This window comes from Haliaeetus albicilla, chromosome 6, assembly GCF_947461875.1.
Source record: "Haliaeetus albicilla chromosome 6, bHalAlb1.1, whole genome shotgun sequence".
Classification (NCBI taxonomy): domain Eukaryota; kingdom Metazoa; phylum Chordata; class Aves; order Accipitriformes; family Accipitridae; genus Haliaeetus; species Haliaeetus albicilla.
In genome coordinates, this window is record NC_091488.1 from 37,581,807 (window position 1) to 37,601,433 (window position 19,627).

At 42.2% G+C, this 19,627-nt stretch overlaps 1 protein-coding gene across 4 annotated transcripts in view; it reads right to left on the reverse strand.

The window, feature by feature from the left end:
• Positions 1 to 1,282, reverse strand: part of ALCAM (activated leukocyte cell adhesion molecule) — a 123,973-nt gene extending 122,691 nt beyond the window's left edge. The window contains exon 1 of one of the 4 annotated variants that reach the window (XM_069785583.1): positions 869 to 1,282. In XM_069785583.1, coding sequence (XP_069641684.1) covers positions 869 to 965 — 97 coding nt within the window. In that variant the 5' untranslated portion in view covers positions 966 to 1,282. The remainder of the gene's footprint in view (positions 1 to 868) is intronic. The other 3 variants (XM_069785582.1, XM_069785585.1, XM_069785584.1) reach the window with 3 other exon arrangements.
• Between the last annotated feature and the right edge of the window lie 18,345 nt (positions 1,283 to 19,627).

Consider the following 19,627-nt stretch of genomic DNA (forward strand, 5'->3'; position numbering starts at 1 on the left):
CCTCGAGAGCGTTTTCGCGGGGCTGGGGGGAGAGAAGTTACCCACGCGAACCTCGATCCGCCGGAGCAGCCTCACCCCACGCAGCGCTGCCACCACGCGCGGGACCGGGGCTGCCCGCGCACGGGGAGGCCGACAGCGGGGCCGCTCCCCCCCAATACCCCCCCCACCCCCCCACGCCCGCCGCTTCCCGCCCTCACCCGGCCGGCACCACACACCGACGGCGCTCCCCGGACGCCCCCCGGCCAGCGCCGCTCCCCCCCAGCGGCTCGAAAGCGGCGGGCAGCCGTCGGCCCCTGAAGGCGGGGAGGGGAGAAGCGGCTGAAGCGCCGAAGTTGGAGGCGGCTCGCCGAGGAGACGTGCCGCTCAAGCATGGAAGCGAAACGGGCGCCGCGCCGAGACTCGGCTCGCCCTCCCGTGGGGGGGGGCAGCGCCCGGCCGGCCGGTGACAACGCCCCGGAGGGACCCCACCGGCGCTTCTCACGGGGAAAGGCGAGACCGCCGCCCTCTCAGCCCCCCTCACGGCCGGGGCAGCTCCTGCCTCTCCCTCAGGAGACGCGGCGTCAGCCCGCCCCACCGGCCGCCTTCCCCGGGGGCAGGAGGGGACCGGCTCCCGGCCGCTCCCCGCCGAGGCGAAACGGGATGCGGAGAGCACCAACGGCCGGGAACGACCTCCGCCGCAGAGACCCCGCGGTAGGTGTCGGGGCGCTCCGGCCAAGGGGGCGCGGGCGGGAGGGCGGGCGGCCCCGCCGGCAGCAGCGAGCCGCGGGCGGGCACCGCCACCTGCGGCCCCGGCCTCCGCTCCGCCAAGTTACGCGCGGTCGGGACGGCGCGGTCGCCCCTTCCCGCGGGCGCTCGCTCGTTCGCTCACCTGGCCGCGGGCAGAGGGCTGCGAGCAGGAGGCAGAGCAGGGGCGGCGGCAGCGGGCGGCGGCGGCGGCAGGAGGCGGCGGCGGGGGGCTCCATCATCCCGCCTGCCCGCGGCGGGACCGGGAGGCGGCGGCGGCGGCGGCGGAGCGGGGCGGCGCGCCCGCGGCGGCTCTCCCCCTCTGGCGGCGGAGCGGGGCGGCGACTTCTCCCCCTCCGAGGCCGGGAGTCGGCGGCGGCAGCTGTCCCCCGGCGGCGGGAGGAGCGGTAACTTCCCGGGCGCAGAGGCGGCGGGGCGGCTGCTCTTCCCTTCTCGGCGCGCAGCTGAGGAGCGACTCCGCACCGGAGCAGGTGGCGGCTTCCCTCTGGCAGCCGAGCGGCGCTCCAGGACTGAGAGCTGCGGCGGGAAAGGCGGAGCCGAGCGGCGGCGGTGGTGGTGGCGGCGGCGCTGGCCCGGCCCCCCCCCCCCCCCCCCCCGGTTCCTCCGCCCCCGCCGTCCCGCCACACGGCGCGCAGGCAGCGGGGCGGGGGAAGCCCCGCGGGCAGCCCGAGCCGCCGCCCCGCCGGGCTGCCAGCCGCCCTTGCCGCCGGGAACGCGGAACCCGCCCCCCCCAGCCTGGCCGGGGGGTGCGCCGCTCTGCCCCGGGGCTGCGCTGGGCGAGGGGCCGCCGAGAGGAGGAGGAGGGTGGTGGGCATGCGGGGCGAGCCGAGCCCCCTTCGGCCTCCCGTCCTGGGTATCTGCTCGGGGCGCGGGCTGCTTAGTGTGGTTCTGCGCTCGGGGTGCGTGATGGATGGCGGTATTTCACACGGAAAGCTTAAAAAAAAAAGAGAATTGCTAATAATGCGGTTGTGTGCTTAGAAACGCGGTGGGTCCTGTGTTATCGTCTCCCCGGTCAAAATGAAAAAAAAAAATCAAAGATGATGACAGTCAGGTTAATCTGATTTAACTAATTTAGCAAGGGGAGTGGGTGAAGGGAAAGGGAAGGGAGCTCGCAACGCTCTTGGTTGCATGAAGAAATGCGCTGAAGGGCAAAGGAGGGATCATTCGGCACTTCTGGAAGTGGGCTGCCCTACAGGTCAGGAAGATTCCTTGTCCGAGTAATGTAGTCCAGAAAGAGTGCTTTCATGCACAGTGCTTTTTTCTCCTCCTGTTTCGGTCTGAGGAAGCAGTGCTGTTTCAGAGAGGGAAATGAGCACCCTGAAGTCACGCAGCCAGTTTCTCGGCTAACAGTACAGGGTGATCAACGTGTAGCCCACGCTGTCATATGAAGTAAGCCTGATGCCCAAAGTCTAAAAATACAAATAAAGCACATCATGTGGTCTCTCCAGAGGGACTTTCTAGTAGTGAAGTCCAAAGTGTCAAGTGCTTTATCTTGCCTCACCGTGTGATGATGTGAACTCTTAGACGGGAACTTCCCCAAAACTCCTGGAAATCAAAGGCAAGCTTAACTACTCCGTTCTGCAAATGTATTTGCTATTCTCAAAACAATTTTCATGATGACTAACAGCTAACAACGCCTAAACATTACCACGATACAGAGTAGGTTTGGAATAACACAGCCTGTGTATTTTTTACCTCATGTACTGCGCTTGTTTTCTGTAAAGTGGGGTAAGGATATTTCACTTTTAGAACTTTAAGTCGAAAGCATTGTCTTCAATTCAAAACATCCTTCAGTTCTTCCACATCATTGTTAGTATTATCTTTCTTACTGTATAAGCTATGCTGTGCAATCTATTTTTAAAAAAATTTACTTTCTATGTTTACTGCTCAGCAGAGCTCCGTCATCCTTTGTTTTCTCAGCAGATTTCTCTTCAATGGTCATATTACTGAGCAGATTCAAAAAAAAATACTACTTTTAAGATCAATAATCTTTTTGTCTTCATATTGAGGCCAATTAATGTTTTCCATTCAGTATTTTTTTCTTGCATGTTTAAAAGCAGTAGAATACTCATTAGTAGGGATATTTAGTATTTTTATTGCTGTAGAGCCTGGAGCTCCCCTCAAAACCTTGAGAGGCATTGTATAGAATTGCATTGAGATGACCACCTAATCCAGTTCAAAGTTGTATTCCTACTGTGTTTTTTAACTTCTAGTGCTTTTAATAGTACATGCTGGTTTTGCAACAACTTGGGCTCCATTACAAATTCAGGGCCTAATCCTGCCTTCTTTATTGATACAGGCAAGCCTGTTGAAGCTGGTAGGGTTGTGGCTGGGAGAAAAGACAGAAAAGTCAAACTCTAAAAAATTACCTGAATGCAAACAAACATAGAAGAGGAAGGGGCTTATAGGCCAGAATTGACTGGTGCTCTTAGTATGTGTTTTGTTTTAAACATGGCAATGGCGAGATCAATTTGTATAAATAAAAATACATGGTTTGCTGGTTTAGGGAATTAAATAATGGCCAAGAACCTTGGTTTTAAAGCAGATGATTAACTGTTCCTTCATTTGCATCAAAATAATGAACAGTATATATTTTCTGTCAGTGGAAGCGGGGATAAGGGAAGTCTTTGTGAATGTTGCAAATAATTTCCAGTGGCATGGTGCAGAGCCTAAAAGGTGAACTATAGAGCTTACATTTCAAACAGGCAAAACATACAGAGTCATTTTACAATTTATGCTTAAGATAGTATTCAGAAAAATTATTCGATGACTATTTTGCTCTCAGATCAATACTGAATGTGTTGTTTAAAGTCTGTAAGCAATATGAGAAATGCGGAAGATTACATTAAGGACATAATACTTAAATCAGAAGTATGATTTGTTTAGGGTTTCCCTCACTCCTTTGTCATTTCTCTTCAAAGCTGTTTCTACCTTTCACTTGAAAGGAGCTCTTTGAAATCTGAGTAAATAGAAAACATCTCAAGCTCAGATTACTCAATGTTTTGATAACTTTACAGGAATTTAAATGTGATTAGAAATTGTCAAGATAATTATTAAAGACATCTTTATATGCTATTTCATTTCAACTGTCTTAAATTCTGAGATTTGTAGTAAATTCCTTTAATGTCTATTGGGTTGACAGAATATAGATTTGGGTTTCTACAGATTATTTTCTTGAGCCATGCTCCCCTTCCCATTGAAGTTAATGGGAGTATGAGTGAGTCACTGACCTGTTAGGAAAGCAGCAACTGCCTGGCTTTAAAGTCCAAAATAAACATTTATTTTGAAGAAGTTACAACACTTACTAGTAAAAAAAAAACCAAAAAACAAAAAACTGTAGAAAATAACTGTTTGAAAAGCACAAATAATAATTATTAAAATCTTTGATAAATGCTTAATCCTATCAAACCATACATTTTCTATTTATGTGACAAAGTGGATTAAAAGTGTAATCCATTAACAATGGTTGTGCATCATAACAGAGTGTTTGTTAAACTGAAATAACATTTCCCATTTACAACAGATACATAAAATAGTTACTTTGAAAGCAAATTTCTAGCAAGAATACCAGAGAATACTGTTGGATAGAGCAGTGCTCAACACTCCTGGTAATTTAATCTGTTGTTAATTGTGAATAAGCTTTAGTCTTGGTGCATAGTTAATACAATGTCAATGAAACCATGCATGCTGTTTTGGCTCAGCATTCAGAAGGACAATCTGCAGAGTGGAAGCCTTCTGTTGTTGAAACTGCCCTTGAATTATAAGGCAACTATTGAATGCAACCTCCAGCCTTGTATTTCTGTAAATCTAGTTCTCTTAGTTTAGCTGAAGACTGTTAAGTTAAAGGTGTTAATTCAGAAGATACCTACATGTGTATAGATTCTTGTCCTTTGTGCTGATACTCATTGCAACATTATCTAACATGAAGGATTAAGCATGAGTGTAATCTATACTGCCAGTTACAACATTGCTAAAGGAATTGCTAGTAAATCATCGGGGACTTGGGCCATATTTTTATGACAATTTAGGAAATCCACAAGGTGCTTCCTGCTCCCTTAGGCACCTGAATACCTTTAAACACCAGGATCTGCAAATATGAGCCAAAGCACGTTGAAGTCAAGCAGAGACTTTCGCCGATTTTGCTTGATTAAGGTACAAGCCGCAGTAGAAGAATGCTCATGTTTGTCAGGAATTATTTTGCATTGCTCAGTATCCGCACATGAGCATAACTGGTAGCAAAGTCTTTCTGAATTAGATCAGCTGTGTATGTGGAGTGTCTCTAGGTTGTAAGGTATTTCAGACAGGACACAAATAGAAAATGGTCAAAAACCAGATGGCTAAAAATGGACTGTGACCAATAGCAGCAAAGAAGAAAGCCTACTTGCTGGGGTTTCTGCAGCTAACTGCAACTCTGGCTGTCTCTGATCTAAGTAAATGAGACCCACGTATTTGGAATAAATTTTTAAAAACCCAAGAAACTGCAGTGGAAGAATACCTGGAATCTGTGTTGCCAGTATTTCTTCACTGCAAAAATGATCCTACTCAAAAAAATCAGCAAATGCCTGCCAGTATTGTTATTATAGTCATCAGCATAGCAATTAGGCTCCTGAAACAAACTTATTTTCCTATTACCCATGTCCAATGCACCTGTTTTTTACATAATTTAACTAAAGGACCAGTACTGTACAAACATTCATTAAAATAACATTACACTTGCATTATATACAAAATACCCAGAATGCCTTCATCTGAGATGAAATTTTCATAAAATGTGAGTGAAAGGTGGGAGGAAGGAGTTTGAAGAATAGATGGTGGTTATTGTCTTTAAAAGTTTGTGATCTGCCTTAAAAAAAAAACAAACAAAAAAACAAACCAAGAAGAAAAGAAAACACTAGAGTAGAAGAAGATCTGATGCACAAAAAATACCAGAGCCACAGTGGCTTGATGTGTTAACTGAGAAGTCCATAAAGAGCAAAATCAATCCAGTTCTTTAGGTCGGACCAGTATATATCATCAACTTTGCTGGCTACCTGCTTGCCTTTTGTGAAGGTTCGGTTCCCTTTTCCTCTGCAGTTTTTTAAAACTGGTTTGAGGCAGGTAAAAGTAAGCAGTTTTCAGATTTCAGGTCTCTTTTTTCATTACGAAAGCCACTTTTGAGGGCAAAGAATTGTTTTTGTATGAAAATCCAGTGGGACACACAATGGCAGAGTGTGAAGAGTAGCACTGATAATGTATTGGAGATGTAAAATAGCTGTAATACAAAGAATAAGATTGTTAACACTGCTAAAATGATTACACTGTTTCCCCTTTTCTAAGCATCCATAAGACCAAATTCTTTGACTTTCTGTGCTTTCTAGTCCTTGATGGTACTTGACTGCAGCAGGACAACACCTTAATACTATAGAAACTGACAGATCCCCTGTACTAAGGAGCATCCTTGTCAAGACGTGTCACAGTCTGCCAAAAATATCCTGCAAGCACTTCTGCAACATCTGGCTTGCAATGCTGGCACGCTGCAAAGGAGCAAGAAAGAGCATAGTGTCATGTGGTTTATGAGGATGTCGGTGGGTTTCTCTGCCCTGTTTGGTGGCTTCAGCCAACTCCTGACACTTCCCCACGGCTGGTGTGCCTGCCTGCAGGCTGGACTTCCATGTGTCTCAAGCGGTGCGAAGCATGGTTCTCAGAAGGGGTCAGTCAACACCTGACTTGAGAAGTCGCTTCTTGGGCTGAGGAGCTTTTCCAACGGGGCTGTTCATAATGGAGTGGAGTGGGGTTGGTCTTGGCGTCAGCTCTACCTGGAAGCATCTCTCCATCTGTTCCATTGCTGTCGCTTGCGGCTAAGACTTGGACTAACTTGATTCTTGCAAGGTCAGCTCTGGCATAATCTGGGCCAGCTACCAAATCTGGGCCTCTGTTGCCTGGTTCTACCCATGCTGCCAGTACAAGTGCAGACAGCATCCTGGCAGAGCAACAGAGGAGACTGGAGGCCCTTTCTGGCCAACGTCCTCTTTTTATCTCTGCTACCGTGCTGTCAGTCAGGAAGCAATCCGTAATCATTTTGGGATTATGTGACATCAGATGAGCTGGTGTAGGAGTTAGTGTTGGAACAGCATTAGGAGTGCCGTAACGGCTTCTGGGATGTGGGATAGTGCGAATGGGAGCTCCGGAGGCATCAAGAAGTGGGTCCTTCCTCATGGAGTGCCCTTGCTGGGGTGCAGGGGGGGAGCAATCCCACATAGCAGCAATGGACATGGCCACAGGTACCCCCTCCTGCATCAACAATGAAAGACCATTTAAATACCACTGTATTCAAAATTAATTTTAACTTCCTTTTTACAGAGGCTATGCCTGATTTTGGTGAAAAATTTCAAATTCTTACTTGGATCACTGATTTCTGTATGAGCTATGTAATTTTAAAAAATCTGCTTGATCAAATCTAATCAGAATACTGATAGTGAGCAATTTTTCATGTGAGGGTCTTACACTGATTAGGCCTCAAATCGTGATGCCTTTGTAAGGTAGGTACTCAAATAGCTTTCACTTCTGTCCTGCCTTTCATTGGAGGAATTCAGATACTTGTGAGATCATCAAGTGCTTGGCAGCATGTGACGTTAGAGAAGAAACTGAACCCTAGAGAGATGAACAGATTTACCCAGATCTATTTAAAAAAGCAATGGTGATCTAAGGACAAAATTCAGAGTTCCTGAGTTTCCATCCTCAATCCCAAAACTAAAAACACTCTCTGTTTATACTTTTGTTAGATAGATAAAGGTGATAAAAACAAATTTAAAGATCAGAAGCAAGGCTGGTAGTCAAGTCAGTGAAATGCACCTGCCTGTAGTAGTTAGTGTGCTTATGTTTAATTTTCAAACCTAGCCAAGGGGAGGAAAGTGGAGATAACTCATTCAGAACAGTCATGCATCAGGGAATGTTGTGGATATTCTCCTTTGCATCATGAAAACAAAAATGAGAGGAAGGATGGAAAGAAATGAGGTATATTTGATAGACAGTTTGGAAGGCAAGATATGAAAGAAATGAAACAGAGTCTGGTCTATAACTCATTCTGACCAGCAGACTATTGCCAGGTCCATAGGGGAAAGCAAGAAAACAGTCCTCTAGTCCCATCTCATCTCCACATAATTCTTAGCTATGATAAAGAAGAAAGTACACAAGGACTTAGTGACAAGAGGAACAAGATCCAAGAGTAAAAATCTGAAAAGAAAAGCAGAAGGAAACAAAAGAGGAAAGGTAGATTTAGAAAAAGAAATGTTTTTTTAAGGGCTACTTACTGCCACTTACTCTCAACGTGTTTCAGCATTTTGCATTGCAAATAGTACAGTTGATAAAAGCGGGATTCTTGACGGAATGTAATTTTATAGTGATGGAAAACTAGGTGATTTGGCTAGTCTGAGCCTGCACTTTATCCACCTAAGTGCAGACCAACTGGTTTTATGTGTGCTTGTGGCTGAAAAAACCAGTGACATTTGGAGCAACCCATAGGTCTCTGCGTGGAAGACGGACAGGACAGCAGACAGCTCGGAGCCTTTCATGCATACTTTGTTACTCCTTCTTGGAAGCAATTTTTTTCCCTTTTTGTCTTGTATGAACCAAAGAACGTGGATCAAGCATTGAAGACTGATGAATTAGTGTTTAGTGCAGGTGTATTTGCTGCACCCCCCTGCAGGGTTCAGCTCCTTCAAAGTACTGCTTCTCTGAGCGATGCAGCAGAATAAGAGTTGAAAAGGAAAAATTAAAATAAAGAGATAGTACCAGATGCACACTGGTTTGCAATGCTAGCACACTGGATTCTGTACAACCCAAACCTGGGCAGTTTCCTTATGTGACAGGTACTACCTCGAACCCTGCTTATCAGTTTTTCCTTACAGTCTTGATGGTAGTAGCAGACCTTCTCAAGCTGCATGCCTTTTAACATGAGTAGCTTTCATTCGTTAACTTGGAGGAGAGGGTCAGCAGGAAATCAATGATGCCTTTTTTTATCTAGCTATATGCAGAACCGTTAAAATGAATCCACTGACTGCGTTCCAGCATTGCAATTTCTTCCTTGCAACCTTTATTGCAGTGTGTCTGCCCCTGATTGTGCTACATCAGCACTTGCAGATTAGAAAGAGCAATTCCTAAGTAAATGAAAAGCGTTGCTTCTTCCCAGTCTGCTGGTTACCCAGGGTAGGAATAGGCTTGCCTCAAGAAACAAAAAGGCCATCGGTCGATCACATGTTCCTTAGAGCCACGTTGTTGTCAGATCCTTGGAAAAATGTATTTGATCTTCTGTCCTTTAACTGGATACCGGTGCCAGGGCTAAATTTGTAATTTTTTACATGCTTGAAGATTGAAGGGGTTTTAAGACCAGACGGTTTGGATTGCAGCACAACTTAGGGGGAAAGTATTAGAATATCTCCCTTATATACACAGCACTGGTTCCTCAGAAGGTGAAATTAGCCCTTGAGAAGAAGAATACGATGATTACAAATGTTGAAAACATTTTTTTTATTATCAAATCAATAGAAATATGCCAACATATTTGAAGGTGAAAAGGAATTGGAAGCGGGGTGTGAGAATTAGCCATGTAGGAATGATGATTATTATATATATGATATATATATGTTGCATTAGAACAAAAGTGTCATAAGTGATTGGACTCCCTTTAAATAGCTTTGCTTTTTAAGGAAGGAAGAGCTCCTGCTACAGGGAGTTTACAGATTAAGAAGACAGGATGAGCAAAGGGTGGTTTAAGGGAAAAGAAAAATGTTATTCTTGTTTTACAAATGGGGCAATGAGGCATTGTGAGATTGACATGATTCTCCAGAGAAAGAAATTTTTTAACTTAAATGGCCTTAAAGTCTGCATTTTTGCATATGTCAAAAATCGCAGGAAAGATATTCTATAAAAATTTGCAGAACAGTTCATCCTTAAACAAGAAGAAAATGGTAGGATCCATCTAGAAAGATTTTTTTAAGACATTGCCAATCTACTATAGCAAACACTTCAGGATTAAATAAAAGTGCATCCACATTAAAATATGGCCAATAATATATCATCCTGGTTCAGTTTAATAGGTTACAGTATTCTGCACACTACATTTTTATGTTAAAGCAAAAAACAACTGTAGAAAAAATCAAATCAAACTTGAAGAAACTTTTGATCTGCAGAAATTAAAGTGGGAGATGTATTTTCATATAAAATGACCTTTTCATTATCTTCAAGAAACTGTGAGGATGTCTTTGGGAAGAAAATTTATGACACTGAGTATATTGACAGAAGATGTAAGCGCAGGTTATTAGATTAGGGACTAGTGTTGAGTTACGTCCTAGAAGGTAATACCAATGGCTGGTGCATCCTTATTAGAGAGGCTAACTGGGGTGGCTGCCCTGTGTGTTTGTAGTGGCTAAAATGATCAGTGCAATTGTAGAAGCAATGCTGCAGGGGCTTTTTTTTTTGTAGAGTGCTGGAAGTTTCTGATAAGGGTGGATAACTAATAAACATATTTTGCCAATTCTATTTAGTAGCGCTCTGCGACTCAAAGATTGAAAGACATTTGTTATCAGCTGTCTCAGGATCAGGCTCTGCAAGAGGTGGCACATAGGTGATTCAAGGTCAGATTCACATTCTGTCAGTATGTGTGAAATGGTTCTTTGCTGGGGATGGCAGTCAAAAGGGTTCAAACCTTTCTGGCACTAATGTTCTGAAAAATTGCAGTTAGTAACAACAAAGGGAGTCTACCTGTTTTGTTAAGGGCAGACTTATCAAGATCTCTCTGTTTTTCTGGCTTGCATTTGAACTAACTTTTTTAGTCCATGACATTTTTCAGAGGGCAATTTATTCCCTTGATTCTGCTACCCAGAGTTCAGATTTATTTTCAGACTTGCTGTTCACCCTATTCTCCTATTGTCAAACAGTCTTCTGTGTCTCATATTGACAAGATGTTCCTCCTGCATCCCATTATTTCTGTTGTTCTCTGCCACAGACAGTTCATATGTGTGCCTATTTCTTGGTTCCCCCTGCACTTCAAGTCATTTGTCTTAGCCCACAGGCAGGTTTCTACCTGTCTGCTTATCCACAGACAGGCAACCTTCAACCTGCCAGTCAGTTCTCCTCCCCACTCTTTTCTGTGCACCTTCCTCTCTGGCTCTCACCATGAGCAAGAACCCCTTAACTCTGGTTTTCATTTCCACCATAAGTCTTCTACTCACTGGATGCTGAGTTCAGCAGCATGGCATTCTCCTAGTACTTGGAAATTCACCTGTAGTCTTGTACTGGTTTTGGCTGGGATTGAGTTAATTTTCTTCATAATAGCTCCCATGGTGCTGTGGTTCGGATTTGTGACCAAAACAGTGCTGATCACAGAGGGATGTTTTTGTTATTGCTGAGCAGAACCTACACAAAGTCAAGGCTTTTTCTGCTTCTCACCCCACCCCACCAGCGAGGAGGCTGGGGGTGCACAAGAGGTGGGGAGGGGACACAGCTGAGGCAGCTGACCCCAACTGACCAAAGGGATATTCCACACCATTTGATGTCATGCTCAGCAATAAAAGCTGGGGAAGAAGGGGGAAGCGGGGGATGTTCGGAGTTAACAGCGTTTGTCTTCCCAAGTCACCGTTATGCATGATGGAGCCCTGCTTTCCTGGACATGGCTGAACACCTGCCTGCCCATGGGAAGTAGTGAATGGATTCCTTGGTTTGCTTTGCTTGAACGCACGGCTTTTGCTTTACCTGTTAAGCTGTCTTTATCTCAGCCCATGAGCTTTTCTCACTTTTACCGTTCTGATTCTCTCCCCCATCACACCGGGGAGGAGCAAGCGAGTGGCTGGGGGCACTGAGCTGCCCACCAGAGCTAACTCACAAGTCTTGTTCCTTTCAGAATTACTTTTGGCTCATTTTTTAATGTTCTTTTCTGTTTTGGACTTCTTTATTCACTCTATGCTAAAGGTGCTATATAGTTACTACAAGTAAAAAGGCTTATTATGGCTTTATATAGCTTTATTACTAGATAATGATATACACAGAATAGTGGTCATGCCACCTATTCATGAACAAAATTGTATATTCAATATGTAGCCCAAGATATGAAGATACATTTGTACACAGATAAGGATGTTTACAAGTATAAGATGTATGGTGAAGATCCATTTGATCCTTAAACTAAACTTTTGCTTGCTGTTCTTTGTTAAGACAGTTGTAAAATCTATTTAAACAAAGGCATATCAGAAAGTGGTTGCATTCATTACAGTTCTTCTGCCCCTTGTACACGTTCACTCACCTGCTCTTCAAGTATAAATCTTTGAGGATTATTGTTTTCTCATATGAATAAAAGGTCAAAACAAAAGATAAAGAAGTAGGAACTGGGAAAAGGATGTAGACATTTAATAACAGTCCTTTTATGGGTTAGATGGGGAAGGAAATTAGAATTTGCTTCAATGAAACAGGGCAGCAGTGTACAAAATTTCAGTTTTCTGAGAATTGAGGTGAGGTTTTAGAGAGGCACAAATGCAGTAGTAGATTACTGAAGTGAATGCTGCTGTTAAGCAGAAAGGTTTCCACTTTCTTTTGAATCACTAATCTTTGCATACATTGTGGGCTCTTTTTTGCAAATCATATTACTTTGGAGAGGGATGAACCCCTTGAAAAGCAAAATCCTCTAACAAGGCAACCAGAAGGATTTGAGTCTCTAACCGAGCTCATGCTGAATTAATGTTGCATTTTCAAATGCTGCTTGATGACATGGGGGATAGCACAGCCATGTCATTCTTATATTGGATGAACCAAATTCTGAGGTTTTGAGAGGTTCTTAGAGATGACATCGCTCTCATTCAAACCTAAGTGTCTCTCAAATTAAAAAAAAAGAGAATAATAATACTTACACATGGCTTCTATGAAGTGCTTATCATACACAGCTCCAACAGCACTTTAAGAAAGGATTTCAGTATCATTATTCACACTTTGCAGATTGGGAAACTGAGGCAGGGAATGCAGAATGATTTCCTAAATCAGCCAGTAGGTCTGTAAAAGACTTGGGAACAGCTACAGTGTCCCATAAATGCTAATACTGCTCTGTAATCTTGACCATCTTGTTTCTTCCTCTGAATGTTGCTTGAGAATAAGCTGTCCTTGAGAGAAGCTCTTGAATTGGGCCACTTGACTTCTTTGAGAAACCTTAAGAAATCTGAATTTGAGAATTTTTTAATCCAATGCCTCTCTGGTATTGAATCCTTCATGTCCTTCCCAAAGTGTATGTGGATAATCTGGAAAACAGTATTATTAGGAGGTAGGCAGCATGCTGATTTATTTCCTTTGTATTCAAGTCATATACTGTGGTCTTTGTTATTTCAATAGCTGCCAACCACAAGGACCTGAATGAAGAGCAGGGGGAAAGCTGAGCCAGAGATGACAGAAGGAGAGCTAATATATTGGCACAAGGTCTTTGTAATGGGTGCATTATCCTCCTGCGACAGCAGGTTGCCCTCTCAAGGTGTTTGTTCAAAGACGTTACTGAAGACAAGTCCTGCTGAAACATGAAGTTTTAGGTAGTGTTGGTTATATGTGATTTTTATCTGTGTGTAATGAAATAAACTATGATTAGGTGATTTGAATTTTTTTATTTTGATAAAAACATCTTTGAGATCTTATGCATGCAATCTCTAGGACATGCTATTAACCTGTAAACAAACTGGACATAGACAAGGCTATCTGGAAACCATGGGGGACAGGGGTACTTTTCTTGTTCAGGTACTTGTTGGGTGGCTATTACAGTTAATGTAATAGTCATTATAATTACTCGCACTTGTTCTGACCTTTTCATCCTGAGGCCCTAAGTCCTGATCAAAAGCTGGGCAGTACCATCATCCTTATTGAACATTCATGGGAATAGTTGGATGGAAATGTGTGACTCTTGGTGTGATCCAGAGTGTTGAGGCTGTTCACGGATGAAGGTCTATAGGAATTGGGTCTTGGTTTTTCAGAAGAATACCATCTTCCCCATGCAGAGCAGCTGCTGTTACTGATGACTCCTACTGCTTGAACACATGGAACACAGCAGCAGTGGCTACACATGAATGTATATATGTGTATATAAGGGAAAGAGTAGATTGGAACTCATTTTGGAAATTCCTTCCCCTTCTCATCAGCAATACATTAACTTCAGAGCTAAACCACTCTTTAACAAGTTGAAAAAATGATTCAGTTACAGCTGGTAGGAGGCTGAATGTAAAAACACAATAGTGAGAATGAGTTGCAGAGGTACATTGTACACCTTTTGGTCATTTTTATTATTAGCTTTAGAACTATTTTATTTTAGTATAGTAAGTTTGAGAAAAAGTTATCGTTTAACATAAAACTTTGTCTAGTAAGATAATCTTTGCATAACTGCTGTCCAGGGCTAATTTATTTTGGTTATTCAAATTTACTCCAGTGGCACATTCAAGGGGCAACCCTAGTCTCAACACTCTTGTGCAGCATATGCAAGCTGATCTTAATAAACAGATTATTGTAGAGTCTAATATGAAATTGAGATTTTTACTTGTCATTAATTTACCTATATCAAAACTTTCCTGGATTGTCAAAAGGCACCAGTATTTTTGCATAAATTACTGCTGACCTGAGGAATTATTTATGCACCTACTTAAGTCCATCCTGTTTGTCTTAAAAGTGAGAGAACTGTAGTAATAGCTGATTCAGGGCAATAGCTATTTGGAAGAATATGTAGTATATCTTCATTGCCTTTTAGCCTAGATACAGCTATCATAGGCTGCAAAAGTTCTTCATGAAATTCTGTAAGTACATGGGTGAGTTAACCTACTCTGAGCTCCTGTTATTATATTGTTCTCAGTACCCTAACACGTACCAGCCACTGCTGCTGTACTTGGCACTGGTGAGGCCGCACCTCGAGTCCTGTGTTCAGTTTTGGGCCCCTCACTACAGGAAAGACGTTGAGGTGCTGGAGTGTGTCCAGAGAAGGGCAACCAAGTTGGTGAGGGGCCTGGAGCACAAGTCTTATGAGGAGCAGCTGAGGGAACTGGGGCTGTTTAGTCTGGAGAAGAGGAGGCTGATGGGAGACCTTATCGCTCTCTACAGCTACCTGAAAGGAGGGTGTAGCGAGGTGGGTGCTGGTCTCCTCTCCCAAGTAACAAGCGACAGGACAAGAGGAAATGGCCTCAAGTTACACCAGGGGAAGTTTAGATTGGATATTAGGAAAAATTTCTTCACTGGAAGGATTGTCAAACATTGGAACAGCCTGCCAAGGGAAACGGTTGAGTCACCATCCCTGGAGGTATTCAAAAAGCACGTAGAGAAGGCACTTCAGGACATGGTTTAGTGGGCATGGTTGATGGTTGAACTTGATGATCTTAAATGTCTTTTCCAACCTAAATGATTCTATGATTCTGTGCTGTAGACATACACTGCATATGAGCCTTGGTTTCCTTTCACCATATTCCTATTGGTGGCAAGATGTTGTTTCCATCTTAGGTACTTGTAATTTCTAATAGTCCAAATGGAATTCACTTACTTTAAAGTGATGTCTTTTTGTCAGTACTCCTGGCAGGCCACAAGCAAGTTCTTGTGAAAGTTTTTTGTTGCATGGGTCACTTAGCATGCCTCTGCTACTCCAGAAGTAATGGCTGTATTTTGCTGGTTTTTAACCAAGCAAAATTACTTTTAAACAACATTATGGCTTAATTAAGATGCAAAGAATTTGATCGAGTTTTCATTTTGGTAACATTTCTAGTTTCATTTTTTCCCCCAATTTTCCTATGCTATCACTTTCTATTTGGAGGAAAAAAAAAAGGCAGCAAGCTAAAGAATATAAACAAAGCAAAGAACTTACATGAGTATATATCCTAATAACCAACTAAAATCTCAATTTTCCATTGAGACTGAAACTTTATTTGAACTCTCCACTAATGCTAAATCCATGGTTATCAAACTGTTCCACAGTACTGTGGGAGTGAATAAGGCAACTATTTTTTTGAGATACTGCTTGTAATTACTGGAAAAGATAGGGATATTAGTAACAACATTCAGAAGATTTATAGCTTGTTTGCTGGTGCATAGGAGAGTAAGTGCAGATCACTGAGGGTTCTGTGTTATGAGGTCTATGAATTAAAGTTGTTATCCATAATTTATTATCCTCCATGTGCTTCTAGTCTACATTTAGTTGGAGAGAAAAAGTGGACAAAGTAGGGAGGAGTAACCTTGAAAGAGTAAAACTTGCTTCATATAATTACCATCTTCACCCTGTCCCTGAAAACAAATAGAGAATCCTACTGCTATTTAAATACTTGATTGTTATCTTGCTTTAAGAATTGGAGACCCATTCATTAAAACAGAAGAACTGCAGCAGCCTTCTTGCCCAGCTCTTGTGCCTTCACCACGGAGCTCCTGTGGAAATTTTTGAAGATTAGGAAAAGTGACAATGAATGCCAGAAAGAGTTCAAATACAGCTACCAAAAGTGACAATGAACTCCAGAAAGAGTTCAAATACAGCTACCAGCTTAGTGGGAGCAACAGCATCTATTTTTGCAAGTATTTATGTACATTTTTCATAATTGGTGTTCCTTGGATCTAGCGTACAGGTCAGATCTAGTGCACTTCTATATGCACTTCTAAAGTTGGATAACAAGAAAAAGATAGTACTAGTTTGATAGATGTACTTTTGTTTATTAAGTCCTAGTATATTTTTCTCTGTGATTACATATATACTGATATAGATGTTTGTATTTAGAGAGAGAGAATATTGTACAGTGCTTCTCAAAAGAGGAGAAAGGAAATGTCTATAATATCTTTTAAACTGAGTTCAGGTGAACTTGATTATCAGAATACACCGTTTAATGGTCTACCATGTAGACCTTATATTAGCAGCACATCAGCTTCACTCTGGTACATCTTTTGTCCCCACAAATTTCAAGCAAGTAATAGTTTAATAATTGAAAGAAAATGTTTCCTGTGCATCTTACTCTTTCGGTGTCTCCAAATTAGCTTCTAAACTCCTGCCCTTGTATTATGTGGTGCAAGTTCTGCAGAAAATGAGTAACTTCATCCACATATAGATGTGTTGGCTGGCTGATTTTGTAGGTAATCAAGATTTAATTAGGTAACAGAATTGTTAAGTTAGAGTCTGCCTAGGCAGATTGAACCTCAACATTTTTAAAATTGTCATTAATGTTCATAAAATGATGATATAACATTTTATGGCCTGGCAGTAATTTGTTTTGCATTTATTTACTGGTTATTAATTCTTAAATTTATAAAAAAAAGTAAGAGGAAGGGACCTGTCTGGTCATTCTAGATATTTCTGACATATATCTGAAAATGTAATAAATACCCACCAAAAGCAGCGTCCTTGTAAAATGAGAGGAAATCATTGGGTAGATAAAAAAATAAACCAAAAGACTAATTTTCTGTTTCAAAGAGGTTCCCAATGCTTTTATAGCAACTGTTCTAATAACTCAAATCTTGTGTCAAGTCCTGATACAAAAAGGAAAGGGGTGGCTTTCAGGAGTATTGAGGAATTCATTCAAAAGAGAACCTGAGAGCCATTGCTCTGCCAAAGGACAGAGTTCATCTCCAGACACTTAGAAGTTAGACTACCAGAAGAGCTGATATTCAGTTCTCCAGCTGGTGGCTGGAGTAAGACTCCTCCAGAGCAATTCACCTTGTATATTGTTTAGCACAATGAAATCACAGAAGTGTTGACGTTGCTTCTTGATTTAGTCTTGAAATTTAAAAATGAAGTTTCTCACCATCACAATGGTGAGATTCATTTGGCAGACTTGTTAACACACTAAAAAAGAAAATAGCTGGTTTTATTATTAAGATCTATTCCTGAGCATCACATACACATCATTTGTCCCTGTATTTGTTGCCTTCTTTTTTTTTTTTTTTTTCCCCTCTATCTTTCTTTTGGTACTAGTCTGAAAATATTTATGCATGTGCTCATTGTAGGTTTGAAAGTATTCCAGATGTGGCTGCTTACATCCTTACAGTGAATTGTTCTGTTTGCTGGACCCTTAAGGGCTCAGGTTGTGATGACCATGATGTATTTTCTTACAGCGTCATGGCTATAAGATACCTGGCTTCCACTAAATCTGATGGAAATTAGCTATCTTAAGTACCTGTGACAATCTGCACCCTCAGTCATTTGGGGTAGAAACATTTTTTCCCCTATTTCAACTATGGAACAGTATGCCAACTTCCAGCTGCGTTTTAGCAGCAGTAATAATACTACCTGCACTCACTGTTACTATTTTTATATGTATATAAAACCTTTTTTGGTTTATGTTATTACTCCTGGACTTGTTCAGTCTGGAGAAGACAAGGCCTGGGGACACCTAACAGCAGCTTTATATGGAAAGTAGAAGAAGTGATCAAGGAGGTGGAGCTCGGTTCCTGACGGTGGTGCATGCTGGGAGGGCAAGAGACGGTGGACAGAAGTCTAAACGAGAGAAGAAAGGTTCAAACTGGATACAAGGGAAAATCTTTTTCCCCAAGAGCACAGTGAGGCAGTGGAGCAGGTTGCCCAACAAGGGCAACCTTGAAGGATATCAAGATGTGGCTGGACAAAGCCGTGAGCAACCTGGTCTGTCCTCACTAGAGATCCTGCTTTTGACTTCCTGAGGTCCCTTGCAACTGAATCTTTGCATGATCCTGTGAGCCTACCATTTTAATCACAGCAGTTTTAAAATAATACTACTGGATCAGCTAAAAATGGCTATTGCATTCAGATTGTGAATGAGTTAGTCTAATCAAGCAGTTCTGTATGAACTACAGAATCAAACCCTTCCTTGATACTGTAAGTACATTTCTTTATAACTTCTGAATCATTGTAGTGATGCCACATCTAACGGCATGCAGGTGCTTGAATATATTTGCTGGAAAGACAGGTTGATTTTGTTTTTGCTGTCTAGCTGTTGAGATAAAGAGGTTGGCAAAGCCTCCATAAACCGTAAGAGAGGGAAGCTTAGGATTGCTAGGGTTTTAGCTGTTAATAAATTCTTCAGTTTCTGGCAACCAGCAAATATTTTTGGAAAAGCAGAACTCAGTCAATATCGTTTTCCAAATGAGACTTCTAACACCTAAGATCTATTGAACTACAACATTTTTTTTTTCACATGGGGGCTTCTTTAAATCACCTATCATGGCAAAAGCCAGATATACTTTTATTCCATAGTACAAAGCAGCGTGTGTCCATATTACACCTTGAAAAAAATCTGCTTCTATCTTTCAATTCAAAAAGTCCCATCAAAATGTGCTTGGTTTTGCTTTAGATAAAAAGAGAGAGAGAGAGAGAGAGAAGATACAGCTTTTAGATTTTTTTTAAAGATTCTAATTTCAACAGCTGCAGAGAGTAATTATTATAAAGACCGTAGTCCCAATTGTTTTGAGTTGATGTTGTAGCCATACTGTAGCAGATACTCAGCAGATGCAGACTGAAGCACACAACTTGAAACATATGGCAAGATAAAATCTGAAAGCTATGCTAGCTAGCTACCATAAAGATTTTGTGAGGAAAAGAACCTTAAATCAACATAGACTTTTAAGGAAGGACAGCAAAAACATTATAGGATAGAAATGATGATACCTCTCTATCACTTCTGCATCTGTAGCTGAAATCAGTGGAAATAGGAGTTACTGTGTTTTATTCTAATTGAGGGAAGTTAACAATAATTTTTTCAAGACTTCCAAATAACACTCATAATCTTAAAGCTCAATTATTGCACATTCTATTATTTCAATGTCTTTCTTACTGTAGCGATACTTTCAAGAAGGCAGAATAAAATTTCAGATAGTAGCAACAAGAAAAGAGATTTCAACTGAAGTAGATCTTATTAGCTGAGTAAACCACTGAGAAAATTTCTGCCTTTTGGAAATTGTT